Genomic DNA, 23,720 nt, shown 5'->3' on the forward strand with positions numbered 1-23,720 from the left:
GTTCAATTCTTGGACCGACCCTCTTCTCTGTATACATCAATGAGGTCGCTCTTACTGCTGGTGAGTCTCTGATCCACCTCTACGCAGACGACACCATTCTGTATACTTCTGGCCCTTCTTTGGACACTGTGTTAACAACCCTCCAGGCAAGCTTCAATGCCATACAACTCTCCTTCCGTGGCCTCAATTGCTCTTAAATACAAGTAAAACTAAATGCATGCTCTTCAACCGATCGCTACCTGCACCTGCCCACCTGTCCAACATCACTACTCTGGACGGCTCTGACTTAGAATACGTGGACAACTACAAATACTTAGGTGTCTGGTTAGACTGTAAACTCTCCTTCCAGACACATATCAAACATCTCCAATCCAAAGTTAAATCTAGAATTGGCTTCCTATTTCGCAACAAAGCATCCTTCACTCATGCTGCCTAACATACCCTTGTAAAACTGACCATCCTACCAATCCTCGACTTTGGCGATGTCATTGACAAAATAGCCTCCAATGCCCTACTCAACAAATTGAATGCAGTCTATCACAGTGCAATCCGTTTTGTCATCAAAGCCCCATATACTACCCACCATTGCGACCTGTACGCTCTCATTGGCTGGCCCTCGCTTCATACTCGTCGCCAAACCCACTATCTCCATGTCATCTACAAGACCCTGCTAGGTAAAGTCCCCCCTTATCTCAGCTCGCTGGTCACCATAGCATCTCCCACCTGTAGCACACGCTCCAGCAGGTATATCTCTCTAGTATCTTTTTTTGCCTTTATCTCCCTTATCTCACCTCATTTGCTCACATCGTATATAGACTTGTTTATACTGTATTATTGACTGTATGTTTGTTTTACTCCATGTGTAACTCTGTGTCGTTGTATGTGTCGAACTGCTTTGCTTTATCTTGGCCAGGTCGCAATTGTAAATGAGAACTTGTTCTCAACTTGCCTACATGGTTAAATAAAGGTGAAATTAAAAATAAAAAGTAGTGGAAATTCATTCTATGGAGTGGACAAATCTGGGTTTGGCAGATGCCAGGAGAGGCTACCTGCTGTGCCAAGTGTAAAGTTTGGTGGAGGAGGAATAATGGTCTCGGGCGGTTTTTCATGGTTCGGGCTGGGCCCCTTAGTTACAGTGAAGGGAAATCTTAAAACTACAGTATACAATGACATTCTAGACGATTCTGTGCTTCCAACATTGTGGCAACAGTTTAGGGAAGGCCCTTTCCTGTTTTAGCATGACAATGCCCCTGTGCACAAAACTAGGTCCATACAGAAATGGTTTATCAAGATCGGTGTGGAAGAACTTGACTGGCCTACACAGAGCCCTGACCTCAACCCCATCGAACACCTTTGGGATGATTTGAAATGCAGACTGCGAGCCAGGCCTAATTGCCCGACATCAGTGCCCGACCTCACTAATGGTCTTGTGGCTGAATGGAAGCAAGTCCCGGCAGCAATGTTCCAACATCTAATGGAAAGCCTTCCCACAAGAGTTGAGGCTGTTATAGCAACAAAGGGGGTCCAACTCCATATTAATGCCCATGATTTTAGTATGAGATGTTCGACGAGCAGGTGTCCATATACTTTTGATCATATAGTATATTACAGAATTATTTAATTTATTGAAATGAAAAGAAAGTGTATGACTTAGGAATTCTCTGATTCACTCATTGGGGGTTAAAAGAAGAATATGAAATGATTTTGGCACATGACTTTGAATGCCTTGCACAACAGGTTTAAAGAAGACAATTAGATGATAGTCACAGTGTTCTTTATGAGTAGATCATGAGTGTCGAGCAGCCAAGACACAGAGCATTTAACCAGTAGAGATAATCAGATGTAAAAAATAAAATAAATAATGTATCGGAAAGCATTGAAGCGTCAGATTGTTTTTGAGAAATTGTCAAAGAAAACTGTTAAAAAATGCCTTTTTTTAACAGTTTTTCAATGAAATGTCTCAAAAAATAAATATGTGTTTAGCTCATTTCTGTTTCTGTCTAAATATCAATGTTTATTAGATGGAGTATACATGTGAAAATATAGTGCACTGCAAATGTACTTGTTTTCTAGACTATTTCTAGCCTGGGTTCTGATTTACCCAACTGGCAAACTCGGCTGGCTGGCTGGTATCGTTGTAATCAGATTGATGTGTTAATCCGCTTCCAGAATGGGGGTCATCTTCCCACAGCACTGCCCAAGGCTCCAATAACTTTCTTCATCTCAGATGTCTGTAATGTACAGTACCAGTAAAACGTTTGGACACACCAACTCATTCAAGGGTTTTTCTTCATTGTAGAATAATAGTGAAGACATCAAAACTATTAAATAACACATATGGAATCATGTAGTAACCAAGAAAGTATTAAACAAATCAAAATATATTTTGTATTTGAGATTCTTCAAAGTAGCCACCCTTTGCCTTGATGACAGCTTTGCACACTCTTGGCATTTTCTCAACCAGCTCCATGAGGTAGTCACCTGGAATCAGTTGTCTAAAATACTACTTAAGTAGTTTTTGGGGGTTTCTGTACTTTGCTATTTATACATTTTTTTACTTTTACTTCACTACATTCCTAAAGAAAAGAATGTACTTTCTCCTCCATATATTTTCCCTGACACCCAAAAATACTCATTACATTTTGACAGGAAAATGGTCCGATTCACACACCTATCAAGAGAACATCCCTGGTCATCCATACTGCCTCTGATCTGGCGGACTCACTAAACTCAAATGCTTTATTTGTAAATTATGTCTGAGTGTTGGAGTGTACCCCTGGCTATCCGTCAAATTTTTTTATGAATGGTGCTGTCTGGTTTGCTTAATAAAAGGAATTTGAAATGGTTTATACTTTTACTTTTGATACTTAAGTACATTTTAGCAATTCCATTTACTTTTCATACTTAAGTATATTTAAAACCAAATACTTTTAGACTTTTACTCAAGTAGTATTTTACTGGGTGATTTTCACTTTTACATGAGTCATGTTCAATTAAGGTATCTTTACTTTTACTCAAGTATGACAATTGAGTACCTTTTCCACCACTGCCTGGAATGCATTTCAATTGTTACATTACATTTAAGTCATTTAGCAGACGCTCTTATCCAGAGCGACTTACAAATTGGTGAATTCACCTTCTGACATCCAGTGGAACAGCCACTTTACAATAGTTACAAGGCAGAAACAACAGTCCATCATTACTTTATGACATTTTGTTAATAAATCTTTTTACCTTTAACTAGGTAAGTCAGTTAAGAACAAATTCTTATTTTCAATGACGGCCTAGGAACAGTGGGTTCAGGGGCAGAACGACAGATCTGTGCCTTGTCAGCTGCGGGGTTTGAACTTGTAACCTTCCAGTTACTAGTCCAACGCTCTAACCACTAGGCCCCATGGACATGAAGGTCAGTCAATCCGGAAAATGTTGATGATAACTTTTAAAGTTTCTTCAAGTGCAGTTGCAAAAACCATCGAGCTCTATGATGACTGGCTCCCATGAGGACCGCCACAGGATAGGAAGACCCAGAGTTACCTCTGCTGCAGAAGATACGTTCATTGGAGTTACCAGCCTCAGAAATTGCAGCCCAAATAAATGCTTCACAGAGTTCAAGTAACAGACACATCTCCACATCAACTGTTCAGAATAGACTTCTTTGTCAAATTGGTGCGAAGAAACCACTACTAAAGGACACCAATAATAATAAGAGACTTGCTCTGGCCAAGAAACACAAGCAATGGACATTAGACAGGTGGAAATCTGTCCTTTGGTCTGATGAGTGCAAATTTGAGATTTGTGGTTCCAAACACTTTGTCTTTGTGAGACACAGAGTAGGTGAATGGATGATCTCCGCATGTATGGTTCCCACGGAGGAATAGGAGGTGTGATGGTTTGGGGGTGCTTTGCTGGTGACACTGTCTGTGATTTATTTAGAATTCAAGGCACACTTAACCAGCCTGGCTACCACAGCATTCTGCTGTGATACGCCATCCCATCTGGTTTGGGCTTAGTGGGACTATCATTTGTTTTTCAATGGGACAATGACCCAACACACCTCCAGGCTGTGTAAGGGCTATTTGACCAAGAAGGGGAGTAATGGAGTGCTGCATCAGATGACCTGGCATCCACAATCACCTGACCTCAAACCAATTGAGATGGTTTGGGATGAGTTGGACCGCAGATTGAAGGAAAAGCAGCCAACAAGTGCTCAGCATATGTGGGAACTCCTTCAAAACTGTTGGAAAAGAATCCCAGGTGAAGATAGTTGAGAGAATTCCAAGAGTGTGCAAAGCTGTCATCAAGGAAAAGGGTGGCTACTTTGAAGAATCTAAAATATATTTTCATTTGTTTAACAACTTTTTTGGTTACCACATGATTCCGTATGTGTTATTCCATTGTTTTGATGTATTCACTACTGTTCTACAATGTAGAAAATTTGCAAACATTAAGAAAAACACTTGAATGAGTTGTTGTGTCCAAACTTTTGACTGGAACTGTATGTTTATCAAAAGAACCAGTCAGTCTTTCCACCTGTTTTCCACCTATAGCTTCCCACCAGGAGTCAGAACCTGGATCAACCAGAAGGGAGTGCTATCTTCACAAATGTGATTTGTCTGAGAGACCCCGAACAGAGCGCTTGACATCAGCATTAGATTATGCAAAGATATTCTGTCTAAGAAAGGTGTTTAAAGGATCATAGGGCTTCAGTCTGTATGGATCTTGCTATTGTCTCTTTCCACAGTCATGGAACAAGGTGTGTCAAAACCCACAATAAGGTGGGTTAACATGAGGTGTGGACTAGATGGACCATAATCTGAAACAACCCTCATTCCCAGGGTTCACACCTTCAAATGTTGTTAATGTTAATGTACCTATGAGATATGAGAAGTGTTTGTTGTGTCTATTAGCCCCAAGCATTAAACAATTAGCTCTGTCTCAGTGGTGATGTGCATCACTGTGGTGTGAAGTAGGGTCCCTCATAAACGGCTAAGATCTCATTATTATTTCCCACATGGCCCATTTACATCTGGTCACCCCTCTATGTTAATATAAATCAGGATAAGAAAGAAGTTGTTCTGTCGATCAAGGGGGGTCTGTGGAAACTCAGATTGAAAAGGGATACTATTGTAAGAAAAATCATAGATGTTTTGGGGATTTCCCCAGAATAAAATTTAAAATTTTTAACCCATTCCCATGATAGATAATACTTTTTCATTCATGGAGGAGCTTCTATAAACGTGATACCTTTGAGAAACAATTCTTCTGTACTAAAATTGTTATTGTTCATCAAGTTTGCTCATATACAGTACCAGTCAACAGTTTGGACACACCTACTCATTCCAGGGTTTTTTTCTTTCTTTTTTTAAACTATTTTCTACATTGTAGAATAATAGTGAAGACATCAAAACTATTAAATAACACATAAGGAATCGCGTAGTAAACAAAATAGTGTTCAACAAATCAAAAACAGATTTTAGATTCTTCAAAGTAGCCACCCTTTTCCTTGATGACCTCTTTGCACACACTTGGCATTCTCTCAACCAGTTTCATTAGGTAGTCACCTGGAATGCATTTAAATTAACAGGTGTGCCTTGTTAAAAGTTAATTTGTTGAATTTCTTTCCTTTAATGCATTTGAGCCAGTCAGTTGTGTTGTAATAAGGCAGGGGTGGTATATAGAATATAGCCCTATTTGGTAAAAGACCAAGTCCATATTATGGCAAGAACAGCTCAAATGAGCAAATAGAAATGGCAGTCCATCATTACTTAAAGACGTGAAGGTAAGTCAAAATGGAAAATTTGAAGAACTTTGAAAGTTTCTTCAAGTGCAGTTGCAAAAGCCATCAAGCACTATGATGACTGGCTCCCATGAGGACCGCCACAGGATAGGAAGACCCAGAGTTACCTTTGCTGCAGAGGATACATGCGTTGGAGTTACCAGCCTCAGAAATTGCAGCCCAAATAAATGCTTCACAGAGTTCAAGTAACAGACACATCTTTACATCAACTGTTCAGAGGAGACTGTGTAAATCAGGCCTTCGTGGTCGAATTGGTGCGAAGAAACCCCTACTAAAGGACACCAATAATAAGAAGTGACTTGCTTGGGCTAAGAAACACGAGCAATGGACCTTAGACCGGCGGAAATCTGTCATTTGGTCTGATGAGTCAAATTTGTGATTTTTGGTTCTAACTGCCATGTATTTGTGAGACGCAGAGTAGGTGAACGGATGATCTCCGCGTGTGTGGTTCCCACCGTGAAGCATGGAGAAGGAGGTGTGGGGGGCTTTGCTGGTGACACTGTCAGTGATTTATTTAGAATTCAACCAGCCTGGATATCACAGCATTCTGCAGCGATACGTCATCCAATTTGGTTTGGGCTTAGTGGAACTATATATATTTTTCAACAGGACAATGACCCAGCACACCTCCAGGTTGTGTAAGGGCTATTTGACCAAGAAGAAGAGTATTGGAGTGCTGCATCAGATGACCTGGCCTCCACAATCACCCGACCTCAACCTATTTGAGATTGTTTGGGATGAGTTGGACTGCAGATTGAAGGAAAAGCAGCCAACAACATTTACATTTACATTTAAGTCATTTGGCAGACGCTCTTATCCAGAGCGACTTACAAATTGGTGAATAAGTGATCAGCACATGTGGGAACTACTTCAAGTCTGTTGAAAAGCATTCCAGATGAAGCTGGTTGAGAGAATGCCAAGATTGTGCAAAGGTGTCATCAAAGCAAAGGGTAGCTACTTTGAAGAATATAAAATATAAAAAATAAAAATAAACTTGGTTATTACATGATTCCATATGTGTAATTTACTAGTTTTGATGTCTTCACTATTATTGTACAATATAGAAGATAAAGAAAAATAAAGAAAAACCTTACAATGAGTAGGGGTGTCCAAATGTTTGACTGGTACTGTATATGACACCTGCTGAATCACTGGCATGTCTCACACAGTGTGGACAGGAAAGGAATCAGGCAGGTTTATGACAAGGCTTCTGGTTTTGGATATTTCATGAATAGGTTAGTATACTTCTCATATGAACCCATACATTCCAAACCAGAGCCATATGGGTGATATCATGTAACACATTTTTTTTAAGGATATATCCCATGTCTCCTCCGGATATTTACAGGGTCTTTGCTAGTGTTATGGTTATCAGAGGGAGAAAGGTGTTGGGTGATATGCCAACATTCCACTGTTCTTGAATTCCATCTAATTTACAAATATGATGCTTATTGTTTTTCTGGGCAGAAATAGGAGAGTCGGGACTCGAGCTCTTTGACAAACTGGTTCAGTGTTGAATGCTCCCTGGAAAGGCTGGTGTTTGGTCTGTCTGGCCAGACCCAGGAAATGATGTCACATCTACTGGCCCTTCCCCTGCTTTCACCTGAAAAGAAGGAGGGGCCAGACTGAGTCAGGCAAGAGGGTGGAAAAAAACAAGGAAGGAAGCTCTCAGTAGGCATGTGTGTGTATGTTTAGTTCTTCTGAATGTGTGTTAGAGGAAAAAATAAGGATTTGGGGATTTCAACACTATTAAAGCCTTTCTAAAGATGGATATGGATGTTCCGGACCCTTCCCATGGGAATATGGGGCTGCTGAGAACCTTTGACTCCTCTGAGTTTGGGAGCTGGGAGAAGATCGGCTCGGGCGGCTTTGGACAAGTATACAAAGTCCGGCATGTACAGTGGAAAACATGGCTGGCTATCAAGTGCCCTCCCTGCCTTCATGTAGATGACAAGTGAGTGTGACAGCTGTTATTCTGGGATTCATTGTGTGTGGGGGTATGAAGAATGTTGTTTCAAGTATTTAAGCCTAGACTCCATGATATCTGGTTGATATCATCTGTGGGCTTCAGAGTAAGAAGTTGTAGTTCTATATGTTTATGAGTTTGATCCTCTATCTAAGGGTGTGAGGTATGCTGTGAACTGGGCAGCATGCTTACTCAGCCTTATGTCACGGACTCATGGATGGTGGACATACACTGAGTGCACAAAATATTAAGAACACCTGCTCCTTACATTACAGACTGGCGAGGTGAAAGTTAGGATCCCTTATTGATGTCACTTGTTAAATCCACTTCAAATCAATGAAGATTAAGGGGAGGAGACAGGTTAAAGAAGGATTTTTAAGTCTTGAAACAATAGACATGGATTGTGTGTATGTGCCATTCAGAGGGTAAATGGGAAAAACAGAAGTTTGAACTGCCTTTAAACAGAGTATGGTGGTAGGTGCCAGGCACCGGTTTGTGTCAAGAACTGTGACGCTGCTGGGTTTTTCACGCTCAACAGTTTCACGTTTGTATAAAAATGGTCCACCATACAAAGGACATCCAGCCAACTTGACAACTGTGGGAAGCATTGGAGTCAACATGGGCCAGCATCACTGTGGAACGCTTTTGACACCTTGTAGAGTCCATGTCCCAACGACTTGAGGCTGTTCTGAGGGCAAAGAAGGGGGTGGGGGGGCAACTTAATATTAGGAAGGTGTAATTAATGTTTGGTATACTAAGCGTAGCTAACGTCTCTCACAAGCAGTTCTTGTCATTGCACTTAAAAAGCTTGAGTGTACAACCTAGAAAATGTATTTAGAGATGTGCAAATTATGTCAATACCACACTTCTCTCCTTTGGTCCACCTTCCATCAGACCCCATCAGGTTGCCCTTGCTACCCTCTGAATAGACGAGGGTCCAGATTGGCCGCCAGTAGTTTTTGTCATGGTTTAGAAGGCCAAAAATACAGAATGTTTCAATAATGTAAAAAAAAAGCTAAAATTAAATAAAACAACAAACTGTGGGAAGCATTGGAGTCAACATGGGCCAGCATCCCTGGAGAATGCTTTCAACACCATGTAATCCATGCCCCAAACGAATTGAGACTGCTTTGAAGGCATGCCCTCTTGCGTGGGTGACCCATGACCTTTCACATGTATGCCAACAGCAGGAGGAAACACGAGAGGCCGAGCTCAGCTGTCCCCGTCAGAAGAACATCCTGTCCCCATCCTGTCCCCATCCTGTCACCCTACCCCCTTCTTAACAGATGTTTCCACTCCACCATCTTGGATGTAGTATACACCTGAGCCCCCCCTGGAGCCTCAAAGAGGACTATCAGCTATTCGTTTACTCTCATTATTAGTTTCCTACTTTCTACTTGATTTAAAAATTAACCGGAGTGGATGTGTTTAAAAAATCTGTACAATGTCCTTTCATTCCTTTGGCACAAAAGTTGTTGCTTATGAAATGGTGGCTTTACATTCATCAGCAGTGGAGAATGTTAGTGCATTTGTACATTTTTGGTGTCATATCAAGTTAATGTTTCTAAAGGTGTAAGAGGTTGGGAAGATTGTTCAATAGGCTTATAATGTAGAACACTTTAACCATAATGACCATCTGTCATTTGAGAGCTTTTACAGCTTTGAAGACAATGATTGGATCAGGTTGCAGCTAAACTTAATTTCACTTGAGGCTATATATCCACAGACCGAATGCTGAACTTTCTGCCGTTGAGAACTTGTTGAAGGATTTGTTCACTGTCACAGGCACTTTTTTAAATGACATTTTAATAATTTAAGGTGAATACAGTGATATTGGCATTACATTTGCACACAAAATCAGAACTTAAATGTCTCACAGAATGGAATAAATATAAATACAAATGTTGATGTGTGTCTACAGTACTCCTTGGGGGGAGTGTATACCCAAAAGAGCAGACTTGTAAATATTGACATTTTGGCGAAGTAAAGCAAATAAGAAGCGTTATGAATGTGACGTGAAATGGACAAGCTTTTTGGGGAGACTGAACGTACTGTATTAGCAAAAGTCTGAGTTTGTAAGTCTTAGGTCAAAACATGGATTGCTTTTTTGAAGGAAAGGCATGACTGAACACATACTAAAACTTTTTAAATATTGAAATGTACATTATTACTTTTTAGTGTAAAAACAACTGTTATAGATGTTACACCTTCTGTTATGGATATGAGTCTGAAATACACATTCATATCTTAGATTTCTTGATAAATATCTATCATAAACACATGCCATTTGGAATGTTTTTAAAATGTCAGCAAAAGGCATAGTACCTTAGGATTGCATAATTACACGTAGACTGAATAGTACACAAGCCATGCACCATACCCTAATATGTCATTTTTTTGTCATACACATACAGTTGAAGTCGGAAGTTTACACACACTTAGGTTGGAGTCATTAAAACTCGTTTTTCAACCACTCCACAAATTTCTTGTTAACAAACTATAGTTTTGGCAAGTCGGTTAGGACATCTACTTTGTGTATGACACAAGTCATTTTTCCAACAATTGTTTACAGACTGATTATTTCACTTATAATTCACTGTATCACAATTCAGTGGGTCAGAAGTTTACATACACAAAGTTGACTGTGCCTTCAAACAGCTTGGAAAATTCCAGAAAATTATGTTATGGCTTTAGAAGCTTCTGATAGGCTAATTGACATAATTTGAGTCAATTGGAGGTGTACCTGTGGATGTATTTCAAGGCCTACCTTCAAACTCAGTGCCTCTTTGCTTGACATCATAGGAAAATCAAAAGAAATCAGCCAAGACCTCAGAATTTGTTTTGTAGACCTCCATAATACTGGTTCATCCTTGGGAGCAATTTCCAAACGCCTGAAGACACCACGTTCATCTGTACAAACAATAGTACACAAGTATAAACATATTGGGACCACGCAGCCGTCATACCACTCAGGCAGGAGACGCGTTCTGTCTCCTAGAAATGAATGTACTTTGGTGCGAAAAGTGCAATTCAATCCCAGAACAACAACAAAGGACCTTGTGAAGATGCTGGAGAAAACCGGTACAAAAGTATCTATATCCACAGTAAAATGTGTCCTATATCGACAGAACCCGAAAGGCCGCTCAGCAAGGAAGAAGTCACTGCTCCAAAACCGCCATAAAAAAGCCAGATTACACTTTGCAACTGCAAATTGGGACAAAGATCGTACTTTTTGGAGAATTGTCCTCTGGTCTGATGAAACTGTTTGGCCATAATGGCCATCATTATGTTTGGAGGGAAAAGGGGGAGGCTTACAAGCTGAAGAACACCATCCCACCCGTGAAGCACAGGGGTGGCAGCATCATGTTGTGGGGGTGCTTTGCTGCAGGAGGGACTGGTGCACTTCACAAAATAGATGGCATCATGAGGAACAAAAATGAAGTGGATGTATTGAAGCAACATGTCAGGAAATTAAAGCTTGTTCAAAAGTCTATCTTCCAAATGGACAATGACCCCAAGCATGCTCCCAAAGTTGTGACAAAAAGGCTTAAGGACAACAAAGTCAAGGTATTGACCTGTTGAACATTTGTGGGCAGAACTGAAAAAGCGTGTGTGAGCAATGAGGCCTTACAAACCTGATTCAGTTACACCAGCTCTGTAAGGAAGAATGGGCCAAAATTCACCCAACTTATTGTGGGAAGCTCGTGGAAGGCAACCCGAACCGTTTGACCCAAGTTAAACAATTTAAAGGTGTATGTAAACTTCTGACCCACTGGGAATGTGATGAAAGAAATAAAAGCTGAAATAAATCATTCTTTCTACTATTATTCTGACATTTCACATTCTTAAAATAAAGTGGTGATCCTAAATGACCTAAGATAGGGAATTTTTACTTTGATTAAATGTCAGGAATTGTGAAAAACTGAGTTTAAATGTATTTGGCTAAGGTGTACGTAAACTTCCGACTTCAACTGTTATTTCACTCAGAAATACAACTTTTTTGTTCATTAAAATAACATCAAATCAATCAGAAATACAGTGTAGACATTGTTAATGTTGTGATTGACTATTGTAGCTGGAAATGGCAGATTTCTCATGGAATATCTACATAGGGGTACAGAGGCCCATTATCAGCAACCATCCCTCCTGTGTTCCAATGGCATGTTGTGTTAGGTAATCCAAGTTTATAATTTTAAAAGGCTAAAACCCTTTTTCAGTTATGTTTGCACAGCTGAAAAATAAGCAAAAAACTGTCCTTCTATAGACTAGTTGAGTATCTGGAGTATCAGCATTTGTGGGTTCGATTACAGGCTCAAAATGGCCAGAAACTAAGAACTTTCTTCTGAAACTCGTCAGTCTGTTTTTGTTCTGAGAAATTAAGGCTATTCCATGTGAGAAATTACCAAGAAATTGAAGATCTTGTACAACGCTGTGTACAACTCCCTTCACAGAACAGCGCAAACTGGCTCTAACCAGAATAGAACGAGGAGTGGGAGGCCGCAATGCACAACTCAGCAAGAGGACAAGTACATTAGAGTGTCTAGTTTGAGAACCAGACACCTCACAAGTACTCAAATGTCAGCTTTATTAAATAGTACCTGCAAAACACCAGTCTCAACGTCAACAGTGAAGAGGCGACCCTGGGATGCTGGCCTTCTAGGCCAGAGTTCCTCTGTCCAGTGTCTGTCTGTCTTAAGCACATCTTAATCTTTTATTTTTATTGGCCAGTCGGAGATATTGCTTTTTCTTTGTATCTCTGCCTAGAAGGCCAGCATCCCGGGGTCGCCTCTTCACTGTTGACGTTGAGGCTGGTGTTTTGTGGGTACTATTTAATTACAAATTAGCTTTTTTTTCAAAATGCGTGAATTAGACAATTTTTCTGTCCTACTAAGCATTCAAAATATAATGAGTACTTTTGGGTGTCAGGAAAAATTTGTGGAGTAAAAAATTATTAGATCATTAGATAAGTAGTACTTTAAAGTATTTTTACTTAAGTACTTTTACACCATTGGATAAATCATCATGCTGAAAAAGGATACTGACAGGGAAAAGAGAGAAACCAGTTAAAGTCCATATAAAACCTTGATTAAAGCTTTAAAGAGAACGTTTCAAGAGGATCCAATGTAAGGCACATGTTTTACAAAAACCAAATGTGTGTTACAAGACAGTGAAGACACTTCAATCTTGTATGTAATTGCTTCATTAACATCCCATCTTTTTAATTCACACTGGGGAGCAGCTGTTAGTGGAAAAACAAGCTTTGTGAGCCCCTTCTAAAAGCCATGAAATATGAGTCTTGGCCATCTACTCTACAATGGTAAAAATTAATGCTTTCACCTCCGTAAACTTGTCATATAATGCCTGAACTCCAACATGTAGACCTAAAGGATAATTATGAACATGATTTAATTTGGAAATGACTAACTTTTTAATTGTGCATGCTCAGGTTAACTTGCACTGAATCACCCTTTAGCAGACACTCACAAACATGAATTTGTTGCATCCTTTAAATTGTTTTATTATGTTACTTCCTATGACCATTTATTTCACTTCTACCCTACTGCTTTTGCAAAACATGTACAAAGGAAAATGTCAGATACACAGCACAAGGAGGAAGTTCTTCAGCTTTACCAATGACAAGCATTGACATCCATCTCCAATCCGTGGTAGCTAGACTCATGGCACCCACTAAACCTGAACTAAAGATGCTATCTGCTCTGAACATCTGAAAAGTACATGAACTGTAATTTGCCTGCCTTCACCCTGCATCCACACACTCATCTGACTCAAAGCCAGCTTTGTCTGACTGGGTCCCAACTCCCTTCTATGCAGACGATGTTTGGTGGAAACAATAAGAGAAGTTGCAGAACCGGTCTTGCTGGGCTCCTCTCCCTTATAAAAAGGGTCATTGTTTGGTTTTGAAAGGTTTCTGAGCTGAAGAGTTTTCTGGCTAATGCCAGGTGATTATGACTTTCAGCCCCTCTCTTTCCCCCCCAAATCTCCTAAATCCACACATTTGCACAGATTTTTAATTCTTGTCAGATTTATTTGATGAGAAAGCTTGCACTTTTATTGAACTTGAATGATTTCATAATTGACACCTCCAAACATAAAGAAATGGCTGCCTTAGAGACAGACTATACTTCATAATTTGATCTGCTTCTACTACTTTTTAAAGTGTTCTCATCAGCATATTGTTTTGACATTAATGAATCCTTTGTAAACCCAAGTCATTGCTCATTTGTAGTGAAGACACTCCCGTACACACTCATTATTCATGATGATGAAGCAGTTTATCTGAGTTTGTTTTCATAGGAACCTCTCCTTGAGATCTCTCTATTGAGGTCAGTAGTGATAGGCTACACTGCTCTGTTTGCATCTGCTAGCCTAGCCAGGCTAACACTGATAAAGGTAATAGGAAATTGTGCAAAGGTTGAACAACGTGCACAGAGAACAAGAGGTTTGTTGTGTTCACAACTCCACCCAGACCTCGATGCTTTGGCCTGGCTCTCTCTGAGGAATGTCATTAAGGCCTAGCATGTCAGAGAGACCGGTTAATGCATGGGGAAAATCATGCATCTCAGTTTGTTGTCTCCTTGTATTCTACTGTGTAACGAAGTTTGAATTTGGGCCAATGGTAAAAGGCATTCCAGATGGTGCTGTTTTAACAAGACTTAGAATACCTGTCTTAGTAAGATAAGAGAACAGCATTTTACGAATTTGGTGTGAATCGAGGGATGTAGATGGATGGGCAGGTTTATAGGACAGCTAAACCTAAATTCCCTTTACTCTGTACAGTATGAGTTACAGTATGTAGTTCAATCTGAACAGACAGGTATACAAGGCCTTTCTGCACCACTTGGCGTAATGAAGGCTAAGTAAGTAAGTAAGTAAGTTAACAGACCGCTATGTCCTCTGTAGGGAACGAGCAGAGCTGCTGGAAGAGGCTAAGAAGATGGAGGCGGCTAAGTTTCGCTACATCCTGCCAGTGTATGGGATTTGTGGGGACCCCCAGGGCCTGGTGATGGAGTACATGGAGACAGGCTCCCTGGAGACCCTGCTGGCTGCTGAGCCTCTGCCCTGGGAGCTGCGCTTCAGGATCATCCACGAGACGGCGGTGGGCATGAACTTCCTGCACTGCATGAGCCCACCCCTCCTGCACCTGGACCTAAAACCTGCCAACATCCTACTGGACGCACACTACCACGTCAAGGTGAGAAACGACTTACTTGGTTTGTTCATTTGAGTTCGCACAGGGCGCTGTGTGGGAAGAGCTTGCACATTTGAAACAATTGTTTCTGAAATACACATTACATTGGTTCTAAATTGGGATTCTGCCTCCCTGGTGCGGCGGGCGAACTCAACCAAACACTCCTACAGTATTGCTACTGCTTCTGTTACTGTTACTACTGCTACAGGTTCAGAAGATTGGTGGTACACAGAAAATGGCCAAAAACAGTCGAACCAGCTCATCTGCTTCTAAACTATGATTTGACAATTAGATGTTCAATGTTTTTTTAGAAAAAACATTTTAAAAGGAATAGTTTCACCATACTAAAATTACAGTTTAGGTCAAGTAACAGGATTTACCTTCAAATGTGTGACAGTTTTTATTTAAAACATGTTACCTTTAAAATGAATCACTAATCACATTGTTATTTTTTAATCTTCAGAAATGACTTTGTCAAAGCAACAAAGTAACTAGGGCTTTACAATGACGGTGAAAACTTGCTGGGTTTAAACGTCTGAATTCAGACACTTCAGCAAGTCTTTACTGTATATTAAACATCGGATTTATTGAATTTTCCATGTGATCTATACTAAAGGGCACTTCATTTAATATAACAGGATATTACATTTCAATATTGGTGCACAATTTCTACTTTAAATATCAGAGACACAAAAGGCACTTATTTCATGGAACAACCCAAATATGTCAAATCAATACACTGTCTAATGTTAGAAAAGTCAGATTTGACCTGATAGTGAGTATTTACTAAACCTTAGCCCAAATGATGTAGCATGACTCTTTAAAACAACAGCCCAAATGCAATAACTTCAGTCCTTTTAATAGGATTTGCTCAAGGATGAATTTCAGCTGACAGGTATGGAGGGAATCTGTTATTCACTTGAATTTTGCTTTAAATGGCCGTCCTGTTGGACACATATGCTATGGGCAGAAAGGTGTCTCCCGCCCAGCCTTCATCCCACCTCATCGCCAACCTCCCCCTGCATGACTAATGGTTGGAGGTGGAGGAGAAATGGGTGGGAACCTTCCTTCAACCTGTCTGTTTTAATACCTCCATGTAAACACGTAGCCTGGGCCTGTCTTAACAGGCTGAGGTACTCTGCCAACACTGACTGAGTTTGTGTTCGGCTACTCGCCCACACATGTAACTCAGTCAAACAGGGTCTCAACTTCTGACACGAGGGGTAAGGAAAGCACCCACAGGCTAGGACAGGACATGGCTGGGAGGCACTGTCAGGCTAGGACAGGACATGGCTGGGAGGCACTGTCAGGCTAGGACAGGACATGGCTGGGAGGCACTGTCAGGACAGGACATGGCTGGGAGGCACCCTCAGGCTAGGACAGGACATGGCTGGGAGGCACCCTCAGGCTAGGACAGGACATGGCTGGGAGGCACCCTCAGGCTAGGACAGGACATGGCTGGGAGGCACCGTCAGGCTAGGACAGGACATGGCTGGGACATGGCTAGGACAGGACATGGCTGGGAGGCACCCAGGGACAGGACATGGCTGGGAGGCACCGTCAGGCTAGGACAGGACATGGCTGGGAGGCACCCTCAGGCTAGGACAGGACATGGCTGGGAGGCACCCTCAGGCTAGGACAGGACATGGCTGGGAGGCACCCTCAGGCTAGGACAGGACATGGCTGGGAGGCACCGTCAGGCTAGGACAGGACATGGCTGGGAGGCACTGTCAGGCTAGGACAGGACATGGCTGGGAGGCACCCTCAGGCTAGGACAGGACATGGCTGGGAGGCACCCTCAGGCTAGGACAGGACATGGCTGGGAGGACATGGCTGGGAGGCACCGTCAGGCTAGGACAGGACATGGCTGGGAGGCACCCTCAGGCTACAGGACATGGCTGGGAGGCAGGCTAGGACAGGACATGGCTGGGAGGCACCATCAGGCTAGGACAGGACATGGCTGGGAGGCACTGTCAGGCTAGGACAGGACATGGCTGGGAGGCACTGTCAGGCTAGGACAGGACATGGCTGGGAGGCACCGTCAGGCTAGGACAGGACATGGCTGGGAGGCTCCGTCAGGCTAGGACAGGACATGGCTGGGAGGCACCGTCAGGCTAGGACAGGACATGGCTGGGAGGCTCCGTCAGGCTAGGACAGGACGTGACTGTCTCTGACCTCATCATGGCTCTGGATGCAAAGAATACAATGAGGGCTCAGCCATCAGCTTGAGGGTACGGTAGTCATAGGTAGCCATGACCATAAGAACAATGGGAAAGGCTGAGAGTTCCAGTGGGTTCTTGTCTTAATAAGATATGCTCTGTATCTCCCATCTCCCCCTTCAGATATCAGATTTTGGTCTGGCACGATGGAACGGCCTCTCCAGGGTTGATGAAATCAGCCGTGACGGGTTCTGTGGCACCATTGCCTACCTGCCGCCGGAGAGCATCATCGAGAAGGACAGGGTGTCAGAAACCAAGCATGACGTCTACAGGTGGGTGTCTTCACCTTCACTTCTCTCTGTCCTTGTCTGCCAGAGGGGTGGAACGTTGTCTGTTTAATGCTTAGTCATGATGTTTGTTTTTTCACTTCTTCCCTCCATTGTTTGTTTTACAATATTTGTTTTAATCAATATGAACCTGAATTGGATTTACACTGAGTTTACAAAACATTAAGAATACCTGCTCTTTCCATGACAGACTGACCAGGTGAAAGCTATGATCTCTTATTGATGTAAATCCACTTCAATCAATGTAGATGAAGGGGAGGAGACTGGTTGAAGAATGATTTTTAATCCTTGAGAACTGAGATATGGATTGTGTATGTGTACCTTTCAGAGGGTTAAGACAAAAGATTGAAGTGCCTTTGAACGGGGTATGGTAGTAGGTGCCAGGCGCACCGGTTTGAGAGTGTCAAGAACTGCACCGCTGCTGGGTATTTCACGCTCAACAGTTTCCCGTGTGTATCAAGAATGGTCCACCATCCAAAGGACATTCAGCCAACTTGATACAACTATGGGAAGCGTTGGAGTCAACATGGGGTAGAATTCCTGTGGAACGCTATCAACACCTTGTAGAGTCCATGCCCTGACAAATTGAGGCACTTCTGAGGGCAAAAGGGGTGGAACTCAATATTAGGAAGGTGTTCTTAATGTTTTGTACACTGTGTATATTAATCAGTTATAGGTAATGCCTGGAAAACCCATAGTGAGTCAGTCATTCAATCATTTATCACTTTTGACAGTATGTCTTGATACTGAACTGTTGTTATTCCCTTCCTGTTACAGCTTTTCCATAGTCATCTGGGGAATTCTCACACAAAAGAAACCTTACCAAGGTGAGACATGTTGAGGAAATGTATAGATATTCTGTTCTCATGTAAAGACACCTTGTAGTCCTTCAGGGTTTGTCTTATCAAATGCACTCCTAGTATTTCTTAAACTCAAAGTTCTGGGACTGCAATTGAGCCCCACAGGGGAGGTGTCATTATACCCATAAAACCTAGCGGTCAAACAGGGAAATGATTCCAATTGTTTTTCTCATGAGGGATTTTATAAACACTTAAAATAAGGGCTGTGATTCATGTATGCTTACTCTGGCATGACTTTTTATTAGCATGTAAATCTCTCTTGGAGATACCAAAGAAGTCAGGGTGATCTGAGTTTAAGTCCACTGCCTCTGTTTGCTTTGAATTATTGACTGACTGGCTGGTCCCAACGCCATGATAACAAAGAGACCATTAACAGAAGAAAGCCTAAGAGATTTTTTCAGGCCTGGTGTGGGAAACAAACAAAACATCTATACACCTTTCTTATCTGAGCGCACATGAATGATAATAATTAACTGTACATACTAGTGTCAGTCTTACCCAGATTAGTTTATGTTGCTTCTCCATACCTTCAACAGCACACAATCAAGACATAATTCATTGATATGATCAAGGATTTAATTTGTATTTAGAGTAATGTGACCTTAGTAGACCTTATGGACTGAGGTATCATATGAACAGTAGAGAATTGAATGAAGTGTATCAATTTGTCTTATGTCTTGTGTTGATTGGAAACATATGTCCTCTATTTCCTCCAGGGGAGAACAACATCCTGCAGATCATGGTGAAGGTGGTAAGAGGGGTGCGCCCTGACCTCAATGTTGTGCCCCGGAGTCGACCCCAGGCCTGCACGGGGTTCCTGTGCCTCATGCAACGCTGCTGGGCCCCCTCACCTGACACCAGACCCAGCTTCCAGGGTGAGTAGAGACCAAATGGGGCCTATGTCTCTAAAGGGTGGGTGTGTGTGTTCCAAAGCAGTAAGAACCCAATTAAACTGAGTTACACAACATCATGATGTACTGTGCCCAGCTTTCTGAAAGGGTGAAAATCAAACCAAGGGATGCTATTCTGTACACCAAACCAAACCTGACCTTTGTTGTTTTCTGTCTGCAGAAATCACATCAGAAACCGAGGAGCTGTGTTCTAAACCCCAAGAGGAGTCCAAGACCCAAACTCCTGAGCTCGAGAATAACCACTGCCATGGACTACCCACTGACAAGGTATAACCTCTACACTTCTATTCCCCTGCCTTTCTCCCTCTGTTATTTCTATCCTCTTCTTCTCCCTGACATGCCATGCTATATAGTATTCTGTCAGTCTTCTTTGTTGTTCTTCTGTAATGTAATTAGAAAACCCTCTGGTATGTCAGAATGTCTGAGTGCCTATTTTTGAGATTGCTTTCCTGTGTACTGGACCTGTTATTGTTTCCATAATACACACATAGTCAATGTTTGATTCTGACAAACAGTTTCCTCATGAAATAAGAATGCTGTCCAGCAACATTGTTTAACTTGGTTAAATCTGTTGCGACACGTTCTGTGTTTGGTGCTCAATGTACGTGACAAACTGACCGACACCCGTTTACCAAATATGACAGAATTTACAGGTGTTATTGTGCAGTATGTGAAGATGATATATTGGTGATGATAAACAGTCAGAAAAAGGCATGAAGACTGAGTTTGAGAGAAACTATTGAAAGACCCAGTGCAGTCAAAAATGTGATTTCTCTGTGTGTTTTATATATACTTCCACATTATGAGGTTGGAATAATGCTGTGAAATTGTGAAAATTATGATAATGCAGAAACCAGTCAGGCCCAAATCAGCCATGCTGCCAGAGAAAGACTACAGCCTATCAGAGCTGCTGAGCCAGGTGGACTCTGGGATATCTCGGAGCTTTGACCGTGTGACAGAGGACTGCTGTCCCAGCAAAGACAACACCAGCAAGAGACTGTCAGGGATCTCCTCTGTAGACTCTGCCTTCTCCTCTCAAGACTCCATCACCCTCTCCTTTGAGAAAGAGAATAGCTGTGGTAAGACTGGCTGATATGGTGATTGTAGTCAATACATTGTGGCATTGTCCATGGTTTTCTTTAACAGATGACAGGAATTCTTATTTATCAGGGTCATATATCCTACATATAAGTAGTACAGTTCTGAATGACTTCTGGAACATGTGGAGTGTCTCATTAACTTTCAGACAGGTTCTTTGTCGTTTTGGCCCTGAGTCTATACTGTATCTTCTATCTCCTTGTTGTTTAGACTCCGGGGAGGTGCAGAGGAGGAAGCTGAGCGACGCCATCCGTACCAAAGACATGTCCAAGCTGATGAAGATCCTGCAGCCTCAGGACGTGGACCTCTTATTGGAGGGCGGCTGCAGCCTGCTCCACCACGCCGTCACGCAGGCCAACGAGGAGGCCATCAAGTTCCTGCTCCTCAACCACGCCAACACCAACCTGGCCAACGCTCGCGGCTCCACCCCACTCCACCTGGCTACCGAGATGCACCTGAAGGGCCTGGCCGAGCTACTGCTGGGCCGTCGGAGCACCAACGCCAACGCTCGGGACGAGGACCAATACACGGCCCTGCACTGTGCTGCTCAGAACGGGGACGAGGCCATCACCCGCCTGCTGCTGGACCGCGGCGCCTCCATCAATGAGACTGACGCCCAGGGCCGCACGCCTGCACACATCGCCTGTCAGCATGGCCAAGAGAACGTGGTCAGGGTGCTGCTGAGCCGAGGTGCAGACATCCACGTGAAGGGCAGAGATGACTGGACGGCTCTTCACCTGGCTGCCTGGCAGGGCCACCTGGGCATTGCCAAACTGCTGGTGAAGCAGGCTGGAGCGGACGTAGATGGGCAGACCACTGACGGGCGCACGGCGCTGCACCTGGCCTCCCAAAGGGGGCAGTACAGGGTGGCAAGGATCCTGATAGAGCTGGGGGCAGACGTCCACGTGACCTCCATGGGCTTCCACACCCCCCTGCACGTGGCAGCTGAGACAGGCCACACCAGCACCTCCCGCCTCCTGGTCAAGCACAATGCAGACATCCAGGCCCGGACTGGCCAGGGTCTTACCGCCCTCCACCTCGCTGCCCAACGTGGCCACTTGCCCACAGTGAAGATGCTGATGGAGGAAGGGGCAGACCCCTACTGCACCAATCAGACCCTGCGTACCCCCTGCCACCTGGCGGCAGAAGGGGGCCACTGTGAGGTCTTCAAAGAGCTTCTGGTCCACTGCCCTGAGGCTATTAGTCTGTCAGACGAACAGGGCCTCACCCCTATGCACCTGGCTGTGAGGGGAGGCTATACAGATATCACCAGCATGCTTCTGGCCCAGGGGGTGGAACTATCACCGGACGCACCACAGGACTCCATCTCCCAACATACACAAGAGTTACAACAGGACTCCATACCCCTGCCACAGGAAGTACCACAGGACTCCATCTCCCAACATACACAAGAGTTACAACAGGACTCCATACCCCTGCCACAGGAAGTACCACAGGACTCCATCTCCCAACATACACAAGAGTTACAACAGGACTCCATACCCCTGCCACAGGAAGTACCACAGGACTCCATCTCCCAACATACACAAGAGTTACAACAGGACTCCATACCCCTGCCACAGGAAGTACCACAGGACTCCATCTCCCAACATACACAAGAGTTACAACAGGACTCCATACCCCTGCCACAGGAAGTACCACAGGACTCCATCTCCCAACATACACAAGAGTTACAACAGGACTCCATACCCCTGTCACAGGAAGTACCACAGGACTCCATCTCCCAACATACACAAGAGTTACAACAGGACTCCATACCCCTGCCACAGGAAGTACCACAGGACTCCATCTCCCAACATACACAAGAGTTACAACAGGACTCCATACCCCTGTCACAGGAAGTACCACAGGACTCCATCTCCCAACATACACAAGAGTTACAACAGGACTCCATACCCCTGCCACAGGAAGTACCACAGGACTCCATCTCCCAACATACACAAGAGTTACAACAGGACTCCATACCCCTGCCACAGGAAGTACCACAGGACTCCATCTCCCAACATACACAAGAGTTACAACAGGACTCCATACCCCTGCCACAGGAAGTACCACAGGACTCCTTCCCCCAGGACACCCTGCATCCAACAGCAGAGGACTGCCCAAAGCTCCTGGCTCGTAGGCCTAGCCAGTTGGCCTTGCGGCTCCAGAGGAAGGTTGTAATCTTGAAACTGACGGAGCATGAGGGTAACGAATGTCCAGAGTCCTCCGCTGAGAGGAGGGAGTCACCCAGTGACTGGATTGTACAGAACTGTCCTTGAATTGAAAATAGTCAGGGATCTCTTCTATTCCCTTCCCCATTGATGTGATGGGAGAAGTGTGAAAGCTAAAGAGACCAGCTGTTTTATTGTGATTTTTTTTTTGTACATAGTATTTTTGATTGATTGTGTGTTAATATTATGTCCGTCTTTGATTGATCATTCATTGCCAGATGTTATGATTATTTGGTGCTTTGGGCCTCTCAAAACCCCTGTTATCTTACTTGGTATCTTGTCAGGGAAGGAATGCCTTAATGTAAATACACTGTATATAGAACCATGAGATCTTTTGGATCGTCATTTACTTTTTTCCTTTCATGTTAAATATAGACTCCATGTCACGTTTTCCCCCTTAGTAGTGTAACTTTTCTACTTTGCATATGCACATTCGTACATTCATTGCCTTCTGTACAGTAAGAGAATGTTGACATCTGTGGAATGCTCATTTGTATTTTCATTTCCCATCTACTTACTCTAGCTGGTATGTTCATCCTGTCCATAAGTTATATTCTCTAATAAAACAAGTGTCAGTACAAGTGTGTGTGTGTGTGTGTGTGTGTGTTGTGAGTGTACCCATGTGCGCCTGTGAATGACATCTTCAATGCCAGGCAGAATGGGCATGTCTCTATCTGCAGCCAGCTTTGTTCTTATCTGTGCCTCCTGCCTATCCCCCAGACCCCACAGAGCATGCTCAACTTGGCACCAGCCATGGGAACTGCCCTCGGGGGGGATCACATTCCAGGCAGGTGGGAGGGGGGTGGAGTGAAGAGGGGGAACATGCCTGCCTTTCCAGGCTGTTGGCTCATTCCACAGACCACTTAAACTCCTAAACCTCACTCTCCTTAACCAACATGCCATTGTTGACGCTTGCAGGGCTGGTCCTCTTGAGGAGTCGTATCCCGTGTCTGAAGCCCTCCTGAGCTGAGCCCTGGTGAGCCTTGTAATTGCCCTGTTTTTACAGCTCATGTTTGCGGAGTCCCACAAATTTGATTGGTGAATTTTGTGTAATTAGAGGCCTTGTTTTGTGTGTGTGTCTATCTCACCTGTTGCCAAGTGATCCTTAGTGGTGAGGAAGATCATGTGCTGCCATTAC

General features: G+C 43.3%; 1 protein-coding gene across 1 annotated transcript; it reads left to right on the forward strand.

Annotated features, from left to right (window-relative positions):
* Positions 1 to 7,422: 7,422 nt before the first annotated feature.
* On the forward strand, positions 7,423 to 23,163 carry LOC135550682 (receptor-interacting serine/threonine-protein kinase 4-like). Its single transcript, XM_064981706.1, has 8 exons — positions 7,423 to 7,751; positions 14,685 to 14,976; positions 17,316 to 17,464; positions 18,257 to 18,306; positions 19,056 to 19,214; positions 19,411 to 19,517; positions 20,101 to 20,329; positions 20,559 to 23,163. Exons 1-8 carry the CDS (start codon positions 7,564 to 7,566, stop codon positions 22,628 to 22,630), a joined length of 3,246 nt encoding a protein of 1,081 aa, XP_064837778.1. The 5' UTR covers positions 7,423 to 7,563; the 3' UTR covers positions 22,631 to 23,163.
* The last annotated feature ends 557 nt before the right edge of the window (positions 23,164 to 23,720 follow it).

Source organism: Oncorhynchus masou, chromosome 12 (genome assembly GCF_036934945.1).
Source record: "Oncorhynchus masou masou isolate Uvic2021 chromosome 12, UVic_Omas_1.1, whole genome shotgun sequence".
NCBI classification, from domain to species: Eukaryota; Metazoa; Chordata; class Actinopteri; order Salmoniformes; family Salmonidae; genus Oncorhynchus; species Oncorhynchus masou.

Excerpts from the sequence above, each read along its gene's own strand:
- LOC135550682 (XM_064981706.1), top strand. The coding sequence starts at position 7,564 with ATGGATATGGATGTTCCGGACCCTTCCCATGGGAATATGGGGCTGCTG. Across the intron at positions 7,752-14,684 it reads TGCCTTCATGTAGATGACAA|GGAACGAGCAGAGCTGCTGG; the intron begins GTGAGTGTGACA and ends TGTCCTCTGTAG. Across the intron at positions 19,518-20,100 it reads ATGGACTACCCACTGACAAG|AAACCAGTCAGGCCCAAATC; the intron begins GTATAACCTCTA and ends ATGATAATGCAG.